Below are 21,353 nucleotides of genomic sequence, written 5' to 3'. Positions count from 1 at the left end.
GCTGATGCAATTTAAAGATGTTTACGTGTGTCCTAAGAGGCTGTGTCCCTGCTGTACAGACAAATTATTGGTTCTTGCTGGGAAGGTGCACCTTAAACCAAATGTTTTGCTTGGGTTAGAATGCTATACACACTTGCTTGGAGGTAAGCCCCACTGAACTCAAGAACTTGAATTTGAGAAGGCATGCATAGGATCGCACCACACATCTACATATGACAGCATCAAGCAACTAAGAAATGTGTAAAACAAATTGCTCTGGCAAACAAGGAAACAACAATAATTGTTAGAGCATGAGACTCTTAATGTCAGGGTTGTGGGTTTGAACCCCACCTTGGGCAAAAGATTCCTGCACTTCAGGGGGTTGGACTAGATGATCCTCATGGTCCCTTCCAACTCTATGATTCTATGATTCAGTTGTACATGCTTCGACTGAATTATAGTAAGGCTTGGAAACTAGTTGGCCATACCAGTTCCGTTTTCTTCCTGTACACATCTCCAATGAGTCAGCACTTTCATGTTCCACATTTGGAACATTTCTTCTCATTTTGTAAGTAGCTGAATTTCCGATGCAGCAATGCACATATTTCACAGTGTCAATTTACCCATTTTGCTCTCAAACTCACTGGGAGCAGTTACACAACAAGGAGGATGTTTTCTCTGAGGCTTGTATCAACACTGCTCCTTTTCTTCAGCCAAGACCAAAGGGTGACACCTTACTCATTTGAGAAATGTGAGGTGCATGAAGTCTTGGGGAACAGAACAAAAGTTCTGTGCTACAACAGGAACTTGAAAAATGTCCCAACCCACCTACCTGGCAAGGTTGATGCTTTGGACTTGTCTGAGAATAAAATCAGAAGTCTGTGGAGGACTGACTTCAGAAACTTGGGTCACCTTCAAGTTCTGAACATTTCTCAGAACAAAATAGAACACATCGAAGGAGGTGCTTTCATACACACAAGCTACCTGGAGTTCTTGAACCTCACTGCAAACCGGCTGACTCTTCTCTCCAGCTCCATGTTTGATGGGCTTACAAATCTCACGGTCTTGATGCTTGGCAGCAATCAAATACTCAAGATTGAACCTTATGCCTTTGCCCATTTGGAGAAATTAAAGGTAATTGATTTATCTTCAAACAGATTGTATACCATGAATGCTATGCATGCTGTGTTTAAAGTGGAATCCTTGCAGGAACTGCACATCAAAGACAATGATCTGCAGAATTTCTCAACCAAACAGATCATTAGTGTACCTGAGCAGTTTCGTAAACTGGATGCATCTCATAACCCAATTTCTCTCATTGATGTCACAACTTCAGTTTTACAAAGCCTTTCTTCACTTGATTTATCCTTCTCTATCCCTAATATCTCCATTGTATGGTTGATACAAGACCCTTGCTTCCTAAAAGGCTTAAAGACATTATTTTTAGGAGGTATAGCTATGAAACCACCAGCTATCTCAGAGGTGCTCCAAATGATCAATTGCACCTGGCTAGAGGCTATCCACCTAAACCAGTTACACCTGACTGAAACAGATGGACTTATAGAGCAGGTATGTCTAAGGCATGGAAATATTGAGACTCTTAACTTACAGCACAATTCGTTCACAAGTGTTAATGAAGGAGCCTTTGAAAACTGCACACATCTAAGGTATCTGAATATGGCATTTAACAAGCTGAAAGTGCTGCCAATGACACTGTTTCAGTCCTTGCATTCTTTGAAACTTCTTTCTTTGGCAAACAACAAGTTCACTATGGTGCCAAATGCTACCTCTAACATGCCATCATTAGAATGCCTGGATCTTAGTTTTAACAAGATCTATAGAATTCTTCCAGATGACTTTGCCCATCTAAATAATTTGAAAAGTCTCTATGCCACTGGAAACCGTATCTCTCATGTCCATTCAGATATCTTCGGTGATCTACACAGCTTGCAAGAACTGAATCTTGAAATAAATCTTTTAACAGAACTCAACGAACCTTTCCCAGGAAGCTTAAAGAATCTGGAAACCCTGATACTAAGGCAAAATAAACTGGATTCGATAAAAAAGGACGTTTTCAAGAATCTTACTTCTCTGCTGGTTCTTAACCTGGCAGACAATCAGATTGCTGCTATAGAACCTGGAGCCTTTAAAGGTTTGAGTAACCTGCAGAGCCTTGTTCTTGGTAGCAACAAGATCACCAAAGACACTTTCCAGGAAGGGCTATTTCAAGGTTTAAGCTCTTTAGTAGACCTAGACCTTTTTAACAATTATATCAGTTACAAGTCCTCCAAAATGCTTGCCAATCCTCCCTTTAAACTGCTAAGGTCCTTAAACAAATTTAATATAAACAGCCAACGTCATAACGGACTTGAAAATTTTCCAGTTAACTTCTTACAAGGACTGGAGTCCATTGTGCAAATCCACGCAGGCAACTTGGCAATATCTTTTTTGGATCCCAAGACTTTTAAATATACCCCTACGCTTGAAGAGCTTGATTTGAGTGATAATTCTCTTAACAATGTCAGCAATATGCTCTTCTGGCCTGTACCAAACCTGAGGGAACTGCACCTCAATAAAAACGGACTAAATTCACTCAGCTTTGTTTCCCATGGCAACCTATCCAAGTTAACTCTTTTCAGAGGAGCTGAAAACCAAATAGACGTTATCACAAAAAACCAAATAAGAGCTTTGCCTGCCCTTCGTTTTCTAGATCTCAGGGAAAATACATTTGCCTGTTCCTGTAGTAATGAAATGTTCCTCAACTGGTCACTAAAGGATCCTAAAACTCAGGTGCTCCATTTCTACCAGTACATCTGTGCTTCCCCTTCAACACAAAAGGGGCAGAAATTGTGGACCTTTGAGACGTCTTCTTGCATAATTGACTATGGGTTTATCCTGTATATCACAAACACATCTGCAGCAATTTTACTGATGCTCGTCTGCTTCATTTATCAGTGGAGGTTGCACATGATCTACAGTTACCACCTACTACTTGCATATTTCATTGACAAGAGGGAAAAAAGGAAGGAGCGAGTCATGGGTTATGCTTATGACGCCTTCCTATCTTACAACACACACAATGAAGAATGGGTGATAAATGACCTTCTGCCAGTGCTAGAAAACCAGTATCACTGGAAGCTCTGTCTTCATCACCGAGACTTTGAGCCAGGACGGTCCATCCTGGAAAATATTGTAAACAACATCTACATGAGCAGGAAAACCATTTGTATCATAAGTCGCCACTACCTGGAAAGTGAGTGGTGCTCCAAGGAGATCCAGGTGGCCAGCTTTCGCCTTTTTGATGAAAACAAGGATGTCCTGATTCTCATTTTTCTGGAGGACATTCCCAGCGAGTACTTATCACCCTACCATAGAATGAGAAAACTTATTAGGAAGAAGACATATCTCAAATGGCCCCAGGATGAGAAGGAAGTTGCATTGTTTTGGCAAAAGCTTGATATGGCTATGAAGACAGGTGAAGGAAAAGAAGAGGAACACCCCATTTTGCCTAGATTTGCTTCGGATGAAGTGCCATAAAGGAAGTAGTCTGTGGGGGGAAATGCCTTGTATGTATATTATACCTCATTTATATAGTGGCATTACAAACAGATAACAGCAATAGCCACTGGCACTGACAGCCACCATTCTGTCCCCATCAGGTATGTTTCACAAGGCCAGTTGCGATGAAACTTTTTCTTTCATGGAATAATAGATGTGGAAAAAATATAGCTGGAGAGCGTGGCATTCAGTGGTGGTGGGGAAATGGTTTGAGCAGGATACGAGATTCCTGCAAATCCAAACTTGCAATCTGATCCTATGCATACTACTTAGAAGCAATTGCCACTATGTTCAATGGTCTTACTCCCAAGTAGTTTGCATAGGATTACAGGCTGCAATCCTGTGCATCTGAGTATAATCCCCATGAACACAGTGGGACTTACTTCTGAGTAAACCTCCACCTCTCTGGGTGGGCAGGCGAGGAAAGGACGTGTGTAGCAATAGTCTGGCGACTGTAGGTGGTGGGTAAATAATATCTAAACAATGGCACTCCTAAACTGCCATCGTACCATATGTTTCTAGACCATATTTTGTTCTAAAAGGAGACCCACCCACAGATACTCACAAAAGATTGAAAGTAGAATAAAATGGGAACTAGAGTTACAAAAGAATCACATTGCCAGCCAGCATGACAATGCCAAAATAAAATTAACAAAATCCTTTCTGTTCCTGTATGGAATTATGATATACAGGAGGGCATATACTTCAGGTTTTTATAAACCTTTTACTAAAGTTATATCTTCAAAAATATTTGGCTGCACACACCTTTATTTACCAAAGTCTGCTGTTGTTCTTGTTGTTCTCTTCTGTTGAGAGATGAATGTGCCGTGCAATTAATTCTCAAGCATACCACCATGTTCTCCTTCCCTCCTCTTGTCATCTCAGATAAGTGCCATTTCCCCCCAGCTATGGCTATAGTGCCGCCTGCTTTAAAGGTAATTTCATGGGATCCACCATGAAGCGCTCTAGAGTAGAAGCAATCCTGAAAAAGGAACACCCAGGTGTAAATGTGATACAGAAGATCCAAGCGGGGGTAGAAAGGTAAAGCATCACAAGGGCAAATGGTTAGGCGACCAAACCTATGCTCTGGGATCTTCCAATCAAGGGGGGTGGCAATATTGATTGGAAAAAGAAACTTTGTCTAAGAGTCATAAAAGCTACCTGTTTGGATCTAACAATAATTCCTAATCAGCAGGGATGAGAGAGGGGTGAAAATCTCATGCTACTTTCTGCATATTTGGGGTAGATATATAATCTGTTGTTTCTGGGGGAAGAAAGTAGGTCTAGTTGAACCATATGCACTACAAAGCACTTATTCCAAGGTGCTTTGGGGATAAATTCAAGCTGATTGCACAGCTCCTGGTCTATGGAATTCCCCACACACCATAGGAACCAACTCCTAGGGGCCAAGGTCCCTTCAGCCCCCCCATAAAATATTTGAGGGGGCCACCCCCCAAGTTGATGGGCATTGCCATTCAAATGGTGTGGGTGTGGCCCATCATGTGACTAATTATGTGGGGCAGGGCTTACCTCCCCCCAATAGTTTGTTCAAATTGGCACCCCTGCTTCCCACAAAGGTGAATCTGGCACAGTCGTTATATAGTTTGGAAACTATGCTGAAGATGCACTGCTTTACCTTGGCCTCTGACACTTGAAATATGTGTTTTCAGCACCCACCCTATTCCTGTGGCTGTAATTTGTTTCAACTCTTTTTAATATTGAATTTTAAATTGTTGTAACTCACCCTGGGACCTGCTGGGGGAGGGCAGGTAATAACAACTGGTGCTGCTGAACGATTTTGCTGTTTCATATTAACTTTTACCAGTTTCATTTCTGTGTGATGCTTTTTGTTTATATTGTGCTGCATTTTTAAAGTTTTGAGCCTCTTTGTCTGTTTTCTTTAAGACGTGACTCCCAAACTGTGGGCTGGGGCACACCATAATGGGAATCTCTGGCACAACATCTGACAGGCATGAGGGAATCCTAGAAATCACCAGAGGGCAGGGCATTCAAACACAGTTTTGGGTTCTCTCTGTTTCTCATTTTTTCAATCTTAAAGCCAGTTGTCACATTTCCACAACAGTATGAGATTATTATTTTTATGTCCTCATGAAAATTTGTCAGCATTCTAGTGCTCACTTCTCCTAATGGTCACATTTTTGGATGCAAGCCATTTCCCTAAACATAATTTTCTTTCCACTAATATATGGAAATTGTGCAAACTTTTGCCTTTTTGTACACATGATTAGCCGATTGCAGGACTGCACTGAAAAAATATGGAGATTTGCAAATTTTGAAGTCCATCGTTTACTATTTAGCTATCTCTGAATTCTGTCCCTACATTTCACTTTGTACCATTTGACTTCTAACAGCATAAACCCTTCTCTTCATCTGCAGCCAAAAGCACAACAGGCAGCTCTAAAGTAGCCTCATAAACAAGCTCCTGTCTCCTGTAGTAATGCACCAGCCAAGGTCACAGGAAAGCCACAGATCTACTTCAGAATTGAAGCTATTAGCAGGGGCTGTGCCCTTGTATAAAGGGCAGAGTGCTGACATAATGGCATGGCAAGGGGGAGGGGGCAGTGGAGAGGTTGCTTGCACATGCTAGCACAGAATGGGTGTCCTGAAAGCAATATCCTGCAAAGTCTGTGAATCCAGTCATCCAGAGCTAATTTTATAGAGAACTACTCAGCTGCAAGCAGCATGGGAAATACAAGGTCCCACATGCAAAAGCATGTGCATGGTGGTGGTGTTTTTTAAGTTTCCTGCAGTGGCACTGATAATTATCTCACCCTATTATGCCAGCTCCAAAATGTGAAACTTAGAAATCCGAGCAGAGATGCTGTACGATTTGGTAGCCATAGCAAGGCAGTAGCTGGGGGGCTCTTGGTGCTGGGCTAGCAGACGCAATGCTTTTAGGGGGACGCATACCCCTAAACATTTTGTGAATCTAACGGGAGAAGAAACTGAAAAAGTTAAAATTTTAAGTTTCTTCTCTAACATGGTGAATCGTCAGTTCCATTGCTACCCCCGGTGGTGGCTGCATTTGCTGTCACGGTGTTTTGTGAGTCTCAGATGGAATGAGTGTACGCCTAAACATTTTTTTAAAGAAAAAAAGCACTGAGCAGACGTAATGTACAGTAGGCAACCTAGGACACAAGAGCATTGGTTCAGGTAAACTACTGTATTTTTTGCTCTATAAGACTCACTTTTTCCCTCCTAAAAAGTAAGGGGAAATGTGTGTGTGTCTTATGGAGCAAATGCAGGCTGCACAGCTATCCCAGAAGCCAGAACAGCAAGAGGGATTGCTGCTTTCACTGCGCAGCGATCCCTCTTGCTGTTCTGGCTTCTGAGATTCAGAATATTTTTTCCCTTGTTTTCCTCCTCCAAAAACTAGGTGTGTCTTGTGGTCTGGTGCGTCTTATAGAGCGAGAAATATGATACCTGGTTTTGCTGCAAGAAGAAAGCTGTCTTTCACCTTTGAACAAAAACACACAGAAGCAATTTGCTCCAGTGTGTGTGATGGGAAATGCACATCTTTCACAAGAAAGAAAACACAAGCATACATCGAGAGGAAGTGTTCTAACTTGGGCACAGGCAACAAAGTTGCTTCGGTTCACCCCACTTTTGATGTATTACTGCATTTTTTATGAACACCATCCCTGTACAGCAGAAAGGCACTTGTCCTAAAAAATACTGGGTTGTAGCCAATGCTGTGTGAGCAGGGATCTGCTCATGCAACAGGATTCCCCCTTCCTCTCCTCTCCTTGCAAGTCCCCAAAAGCTGTTCAAGAGGGTTGGTTCGGGGGGGGGCACACACACTGCAGTGAAGAAGAGGGGAAGTTCTGCTGTGCAAGTGAAAGTCTCTTGTGCAAGCAGAGCAGCAGCGCTGGATGCCAAATCTTTTTTTTTCCTTAAGAAGAAGAAGTGAAATAAACTATTTTAAAATGCTCAAAACTGTACAAACATGAGGAAAGCACACAGATGCTGCTTTTTCTTTAGTTACATTTGAGCTGCTTAAAGGGAGAATGACACATACAATTTGAAATTCCTTCATGGCTTTTAGCCATGGCTCTGCATCGTTTGAGGTTGGACTAGATCAGTGTTTCCCAACCGGTGTTCCGCGGCACACGAGTGTGCCGTGAGACGTTGCCTCGTGTGCCGCGAGATGCCTGGAGGGAGGCGGGCGAGTCGGGCGGCGAGAGGTGGGGCGGCGGCGGCGAGGAGAGGCCGCGCCTCCTGCTGCTGCCTGGCGCTCCTCCTCGCAGCCGGCAGCGCTGCCTGGGCGCCTCCGCGCGACTCTGCCTCGCTGGGTTTGGTCTCCCAGCAGAGACGGGTCACACGCGCACCTCCCTCCCTCCCTCAGCCTGCGCGGAGGGAGAGCCAGAGAGAGGCATCGCTCCTGCGCGGCGGGAGAGGGAGCAGCCGGAGCGATGCCCCAAACGAGCTGAATTCCGAGCGAGGGACTGAGGGGGGAGGGAAAAAACTTTCACTTTCGTGCGTCCCTCCCGGCGTGACGCTGCGCGCTGACGTCACGGGGCGGGGCTTTAATGGTGGTGTGCCGCGAGATTTTTTTTCAGTAAACAGGTGTGCCGTTGCCCAAAAAAGTTTGGGAAACACTGGACTAGATGACCCTAGGGTTCCCCTTCCAACTCTACCATTCTATGATTCCATGACTTCTGTGGCTTTTGACCCAGCTCTAAGGGTTTAGCAGGGATTTGAATCTGTCATTGCAAACATAGTGATAAATACCTTAAGCAGCACCATGGTCTAGAGAGGAAATAAAGAGCCAGCCCAAACCTGAAAGTCCCTTCTTTTGTTGGTGCTAAACAGACATAATTATTGTGTGTTTCTCTTCTCTGGGTTTTTCTGCTGCCAGTGCTGTACTATAAAGATGGTAGGCCACTTGCTCTGTTAGGCTCATTTCAGACCTCTGAGCGATACAGCAGAGATTTGGACATATTTGGCTGTATAGACAGAATGATCAAAGCATGGAAAATCCCAGTCAATGGGCAGAAATAATTGAATTGCAGCTGGGAGTGTACTGAGGCTCCCAAGGAAGCAAGAAAGATGTTTTATTGGGTGACCCATATATCACTTTCCTGATTTTATTCAAAACAAACACCTAGGAGGACACATTCTAGGCTAATACTTTGGGATACACAGATCCTCACCACCACCACCTCTAACATATTCCCACGGAGGTGACAGTGTTCCATTAAGGTTCTTTGGAAATCTCCTTGGGGGTTCTGTATGGGAAAGTTCCAGGAGTCAGCATCAACTGGAGCAATATATGACCACTCTCCTCCAAGTCAGAAGCCAATCATGACTTGAAGGTAGGTCCATTGGTCACATGTGTGGACCATACATAGGAAACTGATGCCAAAGGGGAGCCATAGAAAGGCTCGAAGGGCAGGAATTCCAGGCTCATCCCTCCATTTTGCGGTTTCTGTGGCTCCTTTCCTGGGTCGTGGGAGTGGGGGAGCAAGGTCCCAGCTGTATATTGCTCAAGGAGGGCCACAAAATTAAGAGACAGGAGAAGTTACCACTCAACTCCTCCTGCTGTTGGTGGACCAAATCATAGGAGCCCTGTGTTTGCTGCAGTGCCAGACTGGATGCAACAATGCACACACACACAAAGAGACAGGTAGGAAGTAATAGCCAATTATTGTTATTTTGCGGAGATCATTGAATGGTAACTTCTCTTTCGTTGCTTACCTCTCAAGGTATAGCATCCCAACGGCATTCTGCAAATAGGAATATGCTCATGAACCTGCTCACTGATAAGCAATTCAGGAAGCGTAATCCTACCCTCCAACATTTCTCTGATGAAAATAGGGATGTCCTATTTCATCATCATCATCATCATGGTCATCATCATCATGTTCATACCCTGCCTATCTGCCTGGGTTGCCCCAGCCACCCTGGATGGCTTCCAAAATATATAAAAACATAATAAACATTAAAGATTTAAAAAACCCTTTCCTATACAGGAGCTGCCTTCAGATATTTTCTAAATGTTGCATCGCTACTTCTCTCCTTGGATCAGAGGTCACATAATGTCCTCCAACTTTTCTTCAGTGAAAATAGAGACATCCTAATGAAAAGTGGGACATTCCAAAATCAAATCAGAAACAGGGATGGCTTCTGTAAATCCGAGACCGTTCCTGGAAAATAGGGACACTTGGAGGGTCTGAGCATAATTTATATCCACATTTCCACAGCAAGTCAGAATCATGGCCACATCAGCTCAGTGCTATTTCAAATGTTTGCATGAGCATGCAGAGGTGTACTGGGAATACAAGTATGCATGAAGGAGGAAATGTTTTAAGGAAGCTAGTTCCTGAGAAGTCTTTCAATATTGTAAATATAAGGTTATGCGTGGATAATACTGCTTTACTGCTGAACCAGGTGACTGTGATCCATGTGTGAACAAGAATGTGGTTCAAGGACTTCCCCACATGTGTTGTGCTCATTCAATCCATAGCAACATTCTGTGGGATCTTTGTCCTCTGGGCTGATTCGTGGGGGGAAAGCACACATGCAAATGCTTAACTATTCTGCCAACCTGATTTTGAATTCATTCTCAGATTCACTTTGCTAATATTGCAACATTGACTCCAAAAACGTTGAGTTGAAGTGATTTCTTTATAGTCCTGGTCCCCAGATAAGGATTTAAGTCACTTGGGGCAAGGAGGGTTGGTTTCCCTTTGCTTATCCGTGTATCAACAGAAATTATTCAAACAATAATGCAGGTATCCATTAGGTGGCAGCATTATACAACATTGTATATCTGGAGCAAGAATGTTCACTGCTTGCTTTTTAATACCCATATATGGTCTACTTGCAGGCACCTAGGTGGAGACCTGTTTTTCCTGATTCTCCAAGTAGGCATGACTCAAGCTTCCAAACAGCTCAGATCTCATAAAAAGCACCCATAAGAGAAAGCTAGAAATGCTTTATGTGCTTCTCAGCCATAAACCATTTGCACATCGCAATCCAAAGAAGAACAAGAGGGCATTATGACAAAAGAGCACCTCACTTAGCAACAAAACTATCATGGGAGATTATGTACCAGAGATATCACAAACATCAGTGAAAAGCCATTTTTGGTGGCTCTTAAAACTGTATTCTTGTGCCAGCTTTCTTTTGGGAGATCAGGGACAGTTAGCACACACGCGAAGCAGGGGGAAGTACAAATAAATGAAAAATATCAAATCCTCCTCAGCAACGAGCAATTCTCTGGAGGGTAGAAACTGCTGGAGGATGAGAGCAAAAGCGAGGACAAATAAAAAATGACAACCAAGATAGTTGGGCTGGAAAATCCTTACCAGCATCATGGTGCAGTGCTAAATTAGAACAGCTGATTTGATAACTCCCAGCAGGAAGGCATCTGCAGAAGTTAACTGCATGGCATGCATATTGCCAATGCAATCCAGAGAGGCTGGTTGCTGATCAAGGACATGAAGATACATCAAAGTACATTGGTCTAGACCTGCCAAAGAAATATAAAGTGGTTCTGTATTAAGGAAATTGAGGGGGGGGGGGAAACTCCACCATTCCACTCCACATTCAGCCCATTATGTCTCTGAGGAGAGAATTAAGCAGTCTCAAAATAGCAAGCAATCTGAGGTGCCAAATATAACTCAATGTATTTTTTAAAAGCTGAAGTTGGGCACTTAACATTAATCTCTCTAACAAAGCAATCTTATAACACGTCGACTTGAGAGTAAGTCCCACAGTGTTCTTACTCCAACGAAAGGGTGGCTAGGATTGTGGCCTGAGCCTCCTTGATGTACCTGACAAGGTACAAAGAAGAAGGAAGCCTAAATTTAAGTGGGAAGCATATAAAGGTTTTTAAAAAGAAGTACAGATGCATGAACAGATGTTCTATATTTTTATTATTTAATACATTGATTAGTTACTTTTTCCTGCCAGTGTTACTCGGCACAACCTACAAAACACCGAAAAAACCCATTAAGATCAAGGGGTGAAAATTAATACATTAAAAACGTCCAGCCCCCATTAAACAGACTAAGATTATCAGATACAACAAGGATATTAAAACTTGGAGCAGCCATCCATGGAAGACCTTTTACTTTTTAAATAAAGCCATGCAGGAACCATGGGTGTAGCCAACAGGGGAGGGGGCAGGGAGCAGCTGCCCCCCCCCATCAAGTAAAACAATAGAAATAACTATCTGACCAATCACGTCAGTTCTGCCCCCCACTAATAAAAGTTCTGCCCCCCCCAAGTCCTGCTCCCCCCAACAAAAATCCTGGCTACACCCATGGCAGGAACTAACAATAACCTTGCAAGAGTATGGCGGAACAGGCCTACAATCATGCATGGATATGCACTGTAGAAAAATTCAGAGTTACAGCAACATTCCGGGTTACAGCAAATTACAAGTTATTCCAGTTGGAGCTGCTAGCAAAGAATTGGGCTGCTGCCAAAGCAGTAAAAGACATAGCAATATGGAGGGATATACTTGATTACTCTTCAGTTTTCTCCAGGCTTTAAATCAAACTTGGAAAAGGAGCATTTTCTATCTCAGCTTGGAGACTCTGTATCACACACACCCTGTATGTATTGTATACATAACAATCTCACTTATGTATTTGCAAACATGAGTGATTCTTTTTTTAAATATAAAAAGCTGGTGTCTCAGTTATAGGTAGGCTTAAAAATATTTTCATCATCCAGCAGATATAACTGAAGCCAAATATTTAAGAGTAGCCATAGACTTTGGCTAACCAGGCTTTCCATGCAAACTGGTTACTAATTAAGTGAGAAGCATGGGAGGCAGAAACAATCATGGGTTGGGGGAAGCAATCATGTTCTGCAGAGCCAGAAGAATTTTCCTTCGCCACTTTGCTCTTGTTTCTATTTTGGTGCTAAAGTGCCAAAAAAAGAAAAATGAAGAACTTCCAGGCAAGCATGACCTACTTCCTCCTGTGTGTTCCAGTTCAGCTGGATTTGCTGCAGTGCCTTAAATAAAGACCTGAGAACACCTGACACTGTAGAATTTTAGAAGCTATGGATATGAACCCGGTAAGAGCTTAGATTGGAAATCACGGGCAGCCCTGAGTAAGCGGTTTTGAAATTTCCTAGGAGGAACAGAAGTGAGGGTTGTGATTCAAAGAGATACCCAGGCTTTGCATGAGAGCTTTTTGGCCACTGCTCTTTAGCACTGCCCCTGTGCTCCCCACCCCGGCATAAGCTTTCCCTGCTGATTTGGGGAATCCTTTGGAGTACCATTCTGTCAGGTATGAGGACTTGTCTCTAGAAGGGGGGGGGGGGAATAAGCAGATCCTTTCACTAGGATATGGAAGAACTTTGTGGATGTTGACAGGAGCCACCTCCTAGGGGCCGTGGTGGCTTGGGCCCCCACAATAAAATATTTGAGTGGGCTGGGGGCCCCCAAAGTTGATGGACATTGCCATTCAAATGGTGTATGTGTACAGTGTCATTTGATTGATTATGCAGGGCAAGGCTTACCTGGTCCCCCACACAGTGGCATAGCGTGGGGGTGCAGGGGGGCTGGCCGCACCGGGCGCAACATCTGGGGGTTAGGGTTAGGGGGCGCAAATCCACGGGTTAGGGGGCACAAATCCACAGGTTAGGGGGCGCAAATTACTTGCCTTGCCCCGGGTGCTGACAACCCACGCTACGCCACTGCCCCACAATATTTAATTCAAGTTGGTGAGCAGGATGTGGGTGATGTCAGAAGCATGATGAAGTTACTGTAAGGTTGTCTCATGTAAATAAAAGCCTTGCTTCTTGCCACTAGCACACAAGAGGTTAGCTATATGCATGAAGGTGGCTGATCTGAACTACCCATATGTCTCCGCAGGATCCATCTTGCAGTTTTCTTGCGAGAATAAAGACAACAATGTTGTAAAGGATGGGGAGAAATAAAATGAAAACGGAATAAAATGAAAGTGGCTTTGAAAAACTAGTTAGCTCGGCGATGAAGCTGAACTCTTTACTATCTGCTCATGAATCCAAACTGCACTTACCTGTACTTAAGCAAACTATTGCTTCCAGTCCAGAGGTTAGTAGCGCCCAAGTTATGATGAGATCAGTAGGCCCCCCTGTCATGAATATGAATCACTCGTTTCAACTGGATTTATCCTCGCTGAGGTAATAAAGCCATGTCTGGGCAGTGCTGCAGATCTTCAGACTGCAGTTGAGCTGATACGATGGAATCCTCCACAGTAAAAAATAACAAGATAAATAAATCGCTACATATAGAAATCTAGCGTGTCAGGGAGGAGGCTAGGTTGGAAACCTGCTCCCAGACATCTAGTATTTTATAGAGAGGGGAAATTTTGTATGGAGCATTTCAGTCACCTAAGTCTCCAACTGCAGCCTGAAATGCTACAGACACAGGTTTGCTAAGTAGGAGTTTTGTATCAATTAATCTACAGTGGTACCTCGGGTTAAGAACTTAATTCGTTCTGGAGGTCTGTTCTTAACCTGAAACTGTTCTTAACCTGAGACACCACTTTAGCTAATGGGGCCTCCTGCTGCCACCATGTGAGTTCTGTTCTCATCCTGAAGCAAAGTTCTTAACCCAAGGTACTATTTCTGGGTTAGCGGAGTCTGGAACATGAAGGGTATGTAACCTGAAGCGTCTGTAACCCGAGGTACCACTGTATTGGCAAACAGTCATTTAAGGCTATGTTAAGGTTTGGAGAAATGATGAAGGTGAGGTAAGGGACTGCTAAATTCCCCCCCCCCCTTACTGTTATGCTCAAAATCTCTCCACATACAAGCAATACTGGCAGTGGTATCTTTTCTAGAGCACAGTCAAACATGTTGCTGAACTCTTTTCCAACCATTCTTTGGGTTGGGGACAAAAGGAAATCCTGCAGCCCCACCCCAAAAGGGCTTGCTCATATTGTCATTTAATGTGGCTAGTAACCATTCTGTCCCTCAATTAGTTCTCTGTTGTTCTCCTCCATTCACTACCTCCCACACCTTACCTTCCCTCAACCTGGATTTTTTTCCTACCAGCTGAGCAGCTTAGAGTGCCCAGGTAGAGATCAGGGGCTGAGAAATAATTGAAAGGAAGGGGCGTCAGAAGAGGTAAGTTCTCAAAAAGCGAATGACCCAGACTCAAACAAAAGTGAAAGGTTTCTAGAACCTTTAAATACATGCTGTCAATCTGCCCTTATGATTTGAGCCTGCAGCCCCAAGTACTTAAGGATATCCCCCAGAAGCTCTGACAGGCAGCCAGAGGGGAGTGGAATGGGACTCCTCTCCTGTCTCTCGCCTCCTGCCCCCCCTCCAATTCTTGGCAATGTGTTTGATGGCCAGCTCTGTGGTGGGAGGGGAGGAAGGAGGGATGTTTACAGACAAACGAAACATGCATGCAAGTTCATTCATGCGTGCTCACTTGATGAAGGAAAAAGGGGTGGTGGGTGCAGAGGTGGGCTTGTTGTTGTTTAGTCGTTTAGTCGTGTCCGACTCTTCGTGACCCCATGGACCAGACCACGCCAGGCACTTCTGTCTTCCACTGCCTCCCGCAGTTTGGTCAAACTCAGGTGGGTTAGAGGCAGGCAAATAGGAAAAGAATGAAATAAACACACCTACAAGTATGGACAGGGAGGATAGTTTGATCCAAGTATTAAGAAAGTACAAAGCGATAAGGTTTGGACCAATTCAGATAAGAAAAATGTGGATTTTTAGACATTTTATGTGATTGTGTGGATGAGTCCTAAACTGGAGGAAATACATTTTCTCAAAATTTCTAAGGCATTGTGGCTTACCTTAACCTTACAAGGTGGCTAAGAGTTTTCCATTATTTTTCTTGGGGTTGTTTTTTTTTTAAAACTTTAAAAAAGGCCTGCCCAGCTCACAGCAGTGCACACTGCAGTTTCCTGTTGCCGCACTAACTGAAATGCCATGGGAATGACGCCACATTGCATCGCTGCCAAGCCATTCTGGAAAGTGCAGCCAGTGGGAAGTGGCAGTAGGCATTCAGCAGCCTCCACCCAGCTGTACTTCCTGCAATGCCAAGGGAGTAATGCAATTTGAACACAAGAAAGCGTTGGCTGAATCAGGCCAAATACCCATCTAGTCCAGCATCCTGTTCTTACAGTAGCCAACCAGATGTTCACAAGCAGGACCTGAGTGGAATTCATCTTTTTCACATCTGCTACACACTGGAACATCTTTGAGCTATCCACTATACCCCCAAGTTCTTGTTCTTGGTGAATCGCCATCAGTTCAGGCCTCATTAGCTTACATGTGAAATCAGGAAGATGAGAGATAGATTGTAGATAGATAGATAGATGATAGATAGATAGATAGATATTTGCTCCAATCTGCATCACTTTGCACCTGCTTATTCTGAATTGCATTCACCATTGTACTGCCCATTCACCTAATTTGGTAAGATCCTCTTGATCCCTTTTTGCTTAACCACCCTAAACAATTTGGTATCATTGACCTCACTGCTCACAACTAACTCTAGATCATTTATGAACAAGTTAAAAAGCACAGGTCTCAACACATCTCCTTTGGGGACTCTACTATCTATACCCCTCCACTGTGAGAACTGTCTATTTAGGGGACCTCTCCTCTTATTCTGCGACAGCTAAACATACTCAGGAGTTTTTGGTAAGGGACTCTTATCAAAAGCTTTTTGAACAAGTATGCAATGTCAGCTGGGTCACCTTTATCTATATACTTGTTGACACTCTCAAAGAACTGTACAAAGTTAGAGAGATAGTGAGAGACTCTTGCAAAAGTCATACTGGTTCTGCTTCAGAAAGGCATATTATTCTATGCAGTGGCGTAGTGTGGGTTCTCAGCACGCGGGGCAAGGCAAGTAATTTGCGCCCCCTAACCCGGGGCAAGGCAAGTAATTTGCGCCCCCTAACCCGTGGATTTTAGCACTCGAGTCTCTTCCGCGCCCCCCCAGATGTTGCGCCAGGTGCAGCAGGCCCCCCTGCACCCCCACGCTACGCCACTGCTCCCACCACAAGTCTTCAGGACAGCCATCCGAAGGCTGGCGCGGGGAGAAGGTCTCTCCGCCCCACCGCCAGCCTTCGGAGGAGGTCCGAGGACAGTGGGGTTCCTGCTTCCTCGAGGAGGGCCGGCCAAACGCGCCCCCCCAAATGTTGCGCCCGGTGCGGCCGGCACCCCTGGCACCCCCCACGCTACGCCACTGATTCTATGTGCTTGGTATTTTTATCATTAATAGCAATTTTACCAGAACAGATGTTTAGTGAACTGGCATGTAATATTTAAGATTCCCCCAGGATTCCTTTTTTAAAATTGGTGTTACCTTGGCCATTTTTCAGTCCTTGGGTATGGAGCCTGCTCTTAAGTTACATAGTTTTGTTAGACTATCACCAAATTTCACATTTGAGTTATTTTAGAGCTCTCAGGTGGATGCCATCTGGCAATTTGTCAGCTTTTAATTTGTCAATAAGACCTAGAAATGTGTCTCTTGTCACTGCAACTTGCCTCAGTTCCGAGGACTCCATTCTCTGTAAGATTTGTTCAGGAACAGATATTTGCCATACATCTTCGGTCGCAAAGACAGATGCAAATGTACTAGAAAGTGATGGATATCAACAATTGCTTGATATGATGTTGTACAGTCTCCACACAAACAAGTCAGAATGAATGCTTAATAAGCAGCCGATATCATATACCGTATTTTTCGCCCTAGAGGACGCACTTTTCCCCCTCCAAATGGGGCGAATGCAGGCTTTCGCTGAAGCCTGGAGAGCGAGAGGGGTCGGTGCGCACCGACCCCTCTCGCTCTCCAGGCTTCAGGAGAGCCCCACCGCCAGCCCCACAAGCTCGGGGGACAGCGGGGAGGCGCAGCGCGCCTTTCCCGCTGTCCCCCAACTTGGTTAGAAGGCTGGTGGGGGGGAGAAGCCTGCTCCTCCCCGTCGCCAGCCCCGCAAACTCGGGGGAGAGCGGGAGGCGCAACGCGCCTTTCCCGCTGTCCCCCGACTTGGTTAGAAGGCTGGCGGGGGGGGGGAGAAGCCTGCTCCTCCCCGTCGCCAGCCCCGCAAACTCGGGGGACAGTGGGAGGCTTGGTTAGAAGGCTGGCGGAGGGCTTCCCCCTCCTCCAGCCCCGCAAGCTCCCAGAGCGATGCCTAAGCTGCACGCAGCTTCGGCATGGCTCTGGGTCCCGTTCTGGGGGCTGGGGAGGGGGAAGCTCTGCTTTCCCCGCCCCCAGCTGCACAAGCTCCCAGAGCGATGCCAAAGCTGCACGCAGCTTCGGCATGGCTCTGGGTCCTGTTCTGGGGGCTGGCGTCGGGGGAAGCCCGAGCTTCCCCCGCCCCAGCCCCGCGCCTGGGGGGGGGGGAAAATAATTTGTTTTCCTTTATTCCCCCCTCCAAAATCTAGGTGCGTCCTATGGGCCAGTGCGTCCTATAGGGCGAAAAATACGGTAACCTTCACACAAACGCTGTGTAAACAAATCGGGATGAATGCGCAATAAACAGGCGTTTGGAAGCAGCATGTGTTAGGACTTCCTTTGCAGCTGTCCATTTAGATAGATACTTGTTAACACTATGGTCACTGTTGCCAATCAGTTCAACAACCGGATAGGTCAGTTGGTAGAACATGAGACTCTTAATCTCAGGGTCGTGGGTTTGAGCCCCACAATGGGCAAAAAGATTCCTGAATTGCAGGGGTTGGACTAGATGACCCTCATGATCCCTTCCAGCTCTACAATTATATTATTCTAGTTACATCTTCTACAAGGTCCTGGGCATTACTTAATACTAAGTCTATGGCTGCCACCCTTCTAGTCAGTTCCATGACCAACTGTACCACGGGATTGTCACACTGCATCACTCCAAAGGCATTGCATAAAGTGCTGAAAGCCCTGTGACACTATTAAAAAGCAAGAAACGTGGAAAACATTTGGACTCCTCATGAGGTTAACAAAGATAAGGGTAGCTCCTCCCTCAAAAACAAAATGGCGGAAACTACTTCTGTCCCAAGAAATGAGTAGGAAGCTGGTCCATATTTTCAGCAGGGATGTTTTCGGGAAACTGGGAGGTAAGGATTTTGGCCTAGACATAATCCTTTCACCAACAGATGGGAAAGCAATCCAACAGGGAAAAGGTTACATAGACTCTTCTCTTTATCGCTCCTCTGATTATATTTGCATCCCACTGCAGCTTTTTCAAAAAGAAAAAAACCTAACTCCAGAAACTTACTATATACAGCTTATGTGTTATACATATCTCTCAAGATCAAATTAAGGCATTTAGTTTGGCTTCAAGTACTAGGCCTACCATTCGTTTCAAGATTTTGCTTGTTAGCATATTCATGCAAAATACCGTATGTACTTATGGTTTACTGTGCATTGTACCAGTCATCTATTGCTTGATTAGGCAGATGTTTCCTGTGTTCTCACGCTTTTGAGAGAGAAAAAGCGGAAGTGCAAGCAGACAGAACTTTGAAAGCCAGGTGTTTTTGCTTACTCAAGAGCCACATTAAATGAGAGAAAATGAGATGTTAGTTGCTTAGGGTAAGAAGGAAGCTATGTGATTAGGCTCAGAGACGGTTCAGTTTCACTGAGCTAACTCTTAGGACAAATGCCAACATATATTGAAAAATACGTGCACCAGTATTTGTACAGTAATACCCATGAGTATTGTGCTTAAGACAGCTATGCACAAGAGAAAAGCACTGGCCGACTTGAGGCAAACCTGAGGGACGCACAACAATTCTGAAATATGTAAATATTTCTATATATCTCCAAGCCAGCCCATAATAACTCAATGGTATGGAATGCTGAGAAGTGGAGAGCTGAAATACCTGGCAGCCAGGTAGGAGGGGGGGATTAGAATGGAGTGGCTGGAAAAGGACATACAGACAAGCATATGTATGGTAGAATGAACCATTGTCTGGACAGGTCATTTCTTAGTTCACACTGAGGAGGATTTTTTAAATTATTCCCAGGAATGGAAGTGAGAAAATTAAGAAATCAAAGATTTTGATATTGCTGGGCCTCAGTGTGTCCACTCTACCCCATCCCTCAAAAGAGCACCCCAAAATAGCAACAGATATGAATTCCTGCTCTTTCTAACTCAGTTCTTATTTAGCATGAACCTGTTTGGCCCTGACACCAAAATCTTTTCAGCACCAAGTTAAGATTTTTCTTTTCTTCCAACTATCAAAATACAGTTTAATCGAGCTGTGTGAAGCTTTTATGCTAGTGCCACTCTTGGTTGCTGATACATTTCTCACCCCGTCTGTGGAACCTGGAGTTTTATTTATTGATTTTCCATTATGGTGTACATTTTAAACAATTTTGCATGTTTTTTAACTTGATTGTAGGTCACCTAGACCCTAGAACAAGGGTGGAGAACTGCTTCCAGCTGGGGGACATAATCCTACTCTCCAGAAACCATGCAGCCCATTTTGAAAAGTGCACCTGTCAATCATCTGATGTCACAATGACAACAGGTGAAACATTTTCTCAGGTGGTGACATGTTTTCCTTTGCCCATGCGGTTTGAAATCCAACGCCACAGGCAAAGACTCTGAGGGTTGCAGATGCTGATGTCTGCCAGTGCCTGCGAACCCCAATTCTTTTGCCAAACTGGTTTGAAAGCCCAGGGATTGGAAGCTACCACTAACTTCAAACTCTGCTTTAGGCTGGGAGTCACATCTTTACATGCCCTCCCCTCATGTCACACGTGGTATAGATGGACATGGACTAAGGATAACGTTCTTGGGGCCCAAATTAGAGCTCCTTGTGTGCCATAGATGTCCCACCATCGGTGTAGAGACCGCTGTGTCTCAGAAGACCAATGCAATAAATACAGTGGTACCTCGGGTTACATACGCTTCAGGTTACAGACTCCGCTAACCCAGAAATATTATCTTGGATTAAGAACTTTGCTTCTGTATGAGAACAGAAATCATGCAGCGGCAGCGCAGAGGCAGCAGGAGGCCCCATTAGCTAAAGTGGTGCTTCAGGTTAAGAACAGTTTCAGGTTAAGAAGAGACCTCCATAATGAATTAAGTTCTTAACCCGAGGTACCACTGTACATAATTTGTGCCACACTTTTCTTCCCCAGAACTCAGATAGCTGTAGATGCCCTCCTACATTTTACCCTTGCAATTTGGGCATTTTCCTCCTGCTTTTCTAAAGGTTTTCTGGATTGTATGTATTCCTGTATGCCCAACATGAGTTTGTTCAAACTGCGGGAGGCAGTGGAAGACAGGAGTGCCTGGCATGCTCTGGTTCATGGGTTCATGAAGAGTCGGACACGACTAAACAGCAACGCCCATTCACTTGGGCATCTAACATAATTAGACGTGTGGACCCTATGGAAAGTGTGGTGTAGTGGTTAAGAGTGTAGGACCAAGACCTGGGAGACCAGGGTTTAAATCCCAACCCAGCCATGAAGCTCAGACTAACCTACCCCGCAGGGTTGTTGTAGGGATTAAATGAGGAGGCGGGAGAGACACGTACGCCACCCCGAATTCCATGCAGAATGAACGCGATAAAAAGCAAACGACCAAGCCCCGCACACCTGACACATTCCAGTTACAGTATAAGGGCTTGAACCGGTTGCTTCAGTCACTTCGAGAAGCCTCTCTTGGACTATACACTATATTAAACTTTTCTTTCTTTCTTTTCTCCCCCTGCCCCTCCCAACCCCGTGTGTGGCGTGATGAAAACTGCGTAATTCAAAGAGTTGCCTACGGTACTTAACGGGCGGGTCTACTCTTAAGGGGGGGGGGAGACACAACCCGCGCCTTTCTGCGCACGCGCGAAACCAGCCGATCCCTTCCAAGCCGTTAAGATCACGCACACTT

At 44.7% G+C, this 21,353-nt stretch overlaps 1 protein-coding gene across 1 annotated transcript; it reads left to right on the top strand.

Annotated features, from left to right (window-relative positions):
- The first annotated feature begins 90 nt into the window (after nucleotides 1-90).
- On the top strand, nucleotides 91-5,415 carry LOC308578117 (uncharacterized protein). The gene has a single exon (XM_081178383.1). It carries the CDS (start codon nucleotides 649-651, stop codon nucleotides 3,514-3,516), a length of 2,868 nt encoding a protein of 955 aa, XP_081034509.1. The 5' UTR covers nucleotides 91-648; the 3' UTR covers nucleotides 3,517-5,415.
- Nucleotides 5,416-21,353: the final 15,938 nt, after the last annotated feature.

The sequence above is a fragment of the Podarcis bocagei genome, assembly GCF_964188305.1.
Source record: "Podarcis bocagei genome assembly, chromosome: 2".
Classification (NCBI taxonomy): domain Eukaryota; kingdom Metazoa; phylum Chordata; class Lepidosauria; order Squamata; family Lacertidae; genus Podarcis; species Podarcis bocagei.
Note: the sequence above shows the minus strand (reverse complement) of the source record. Positions and strands in the feature narration are given on the sequence as shown.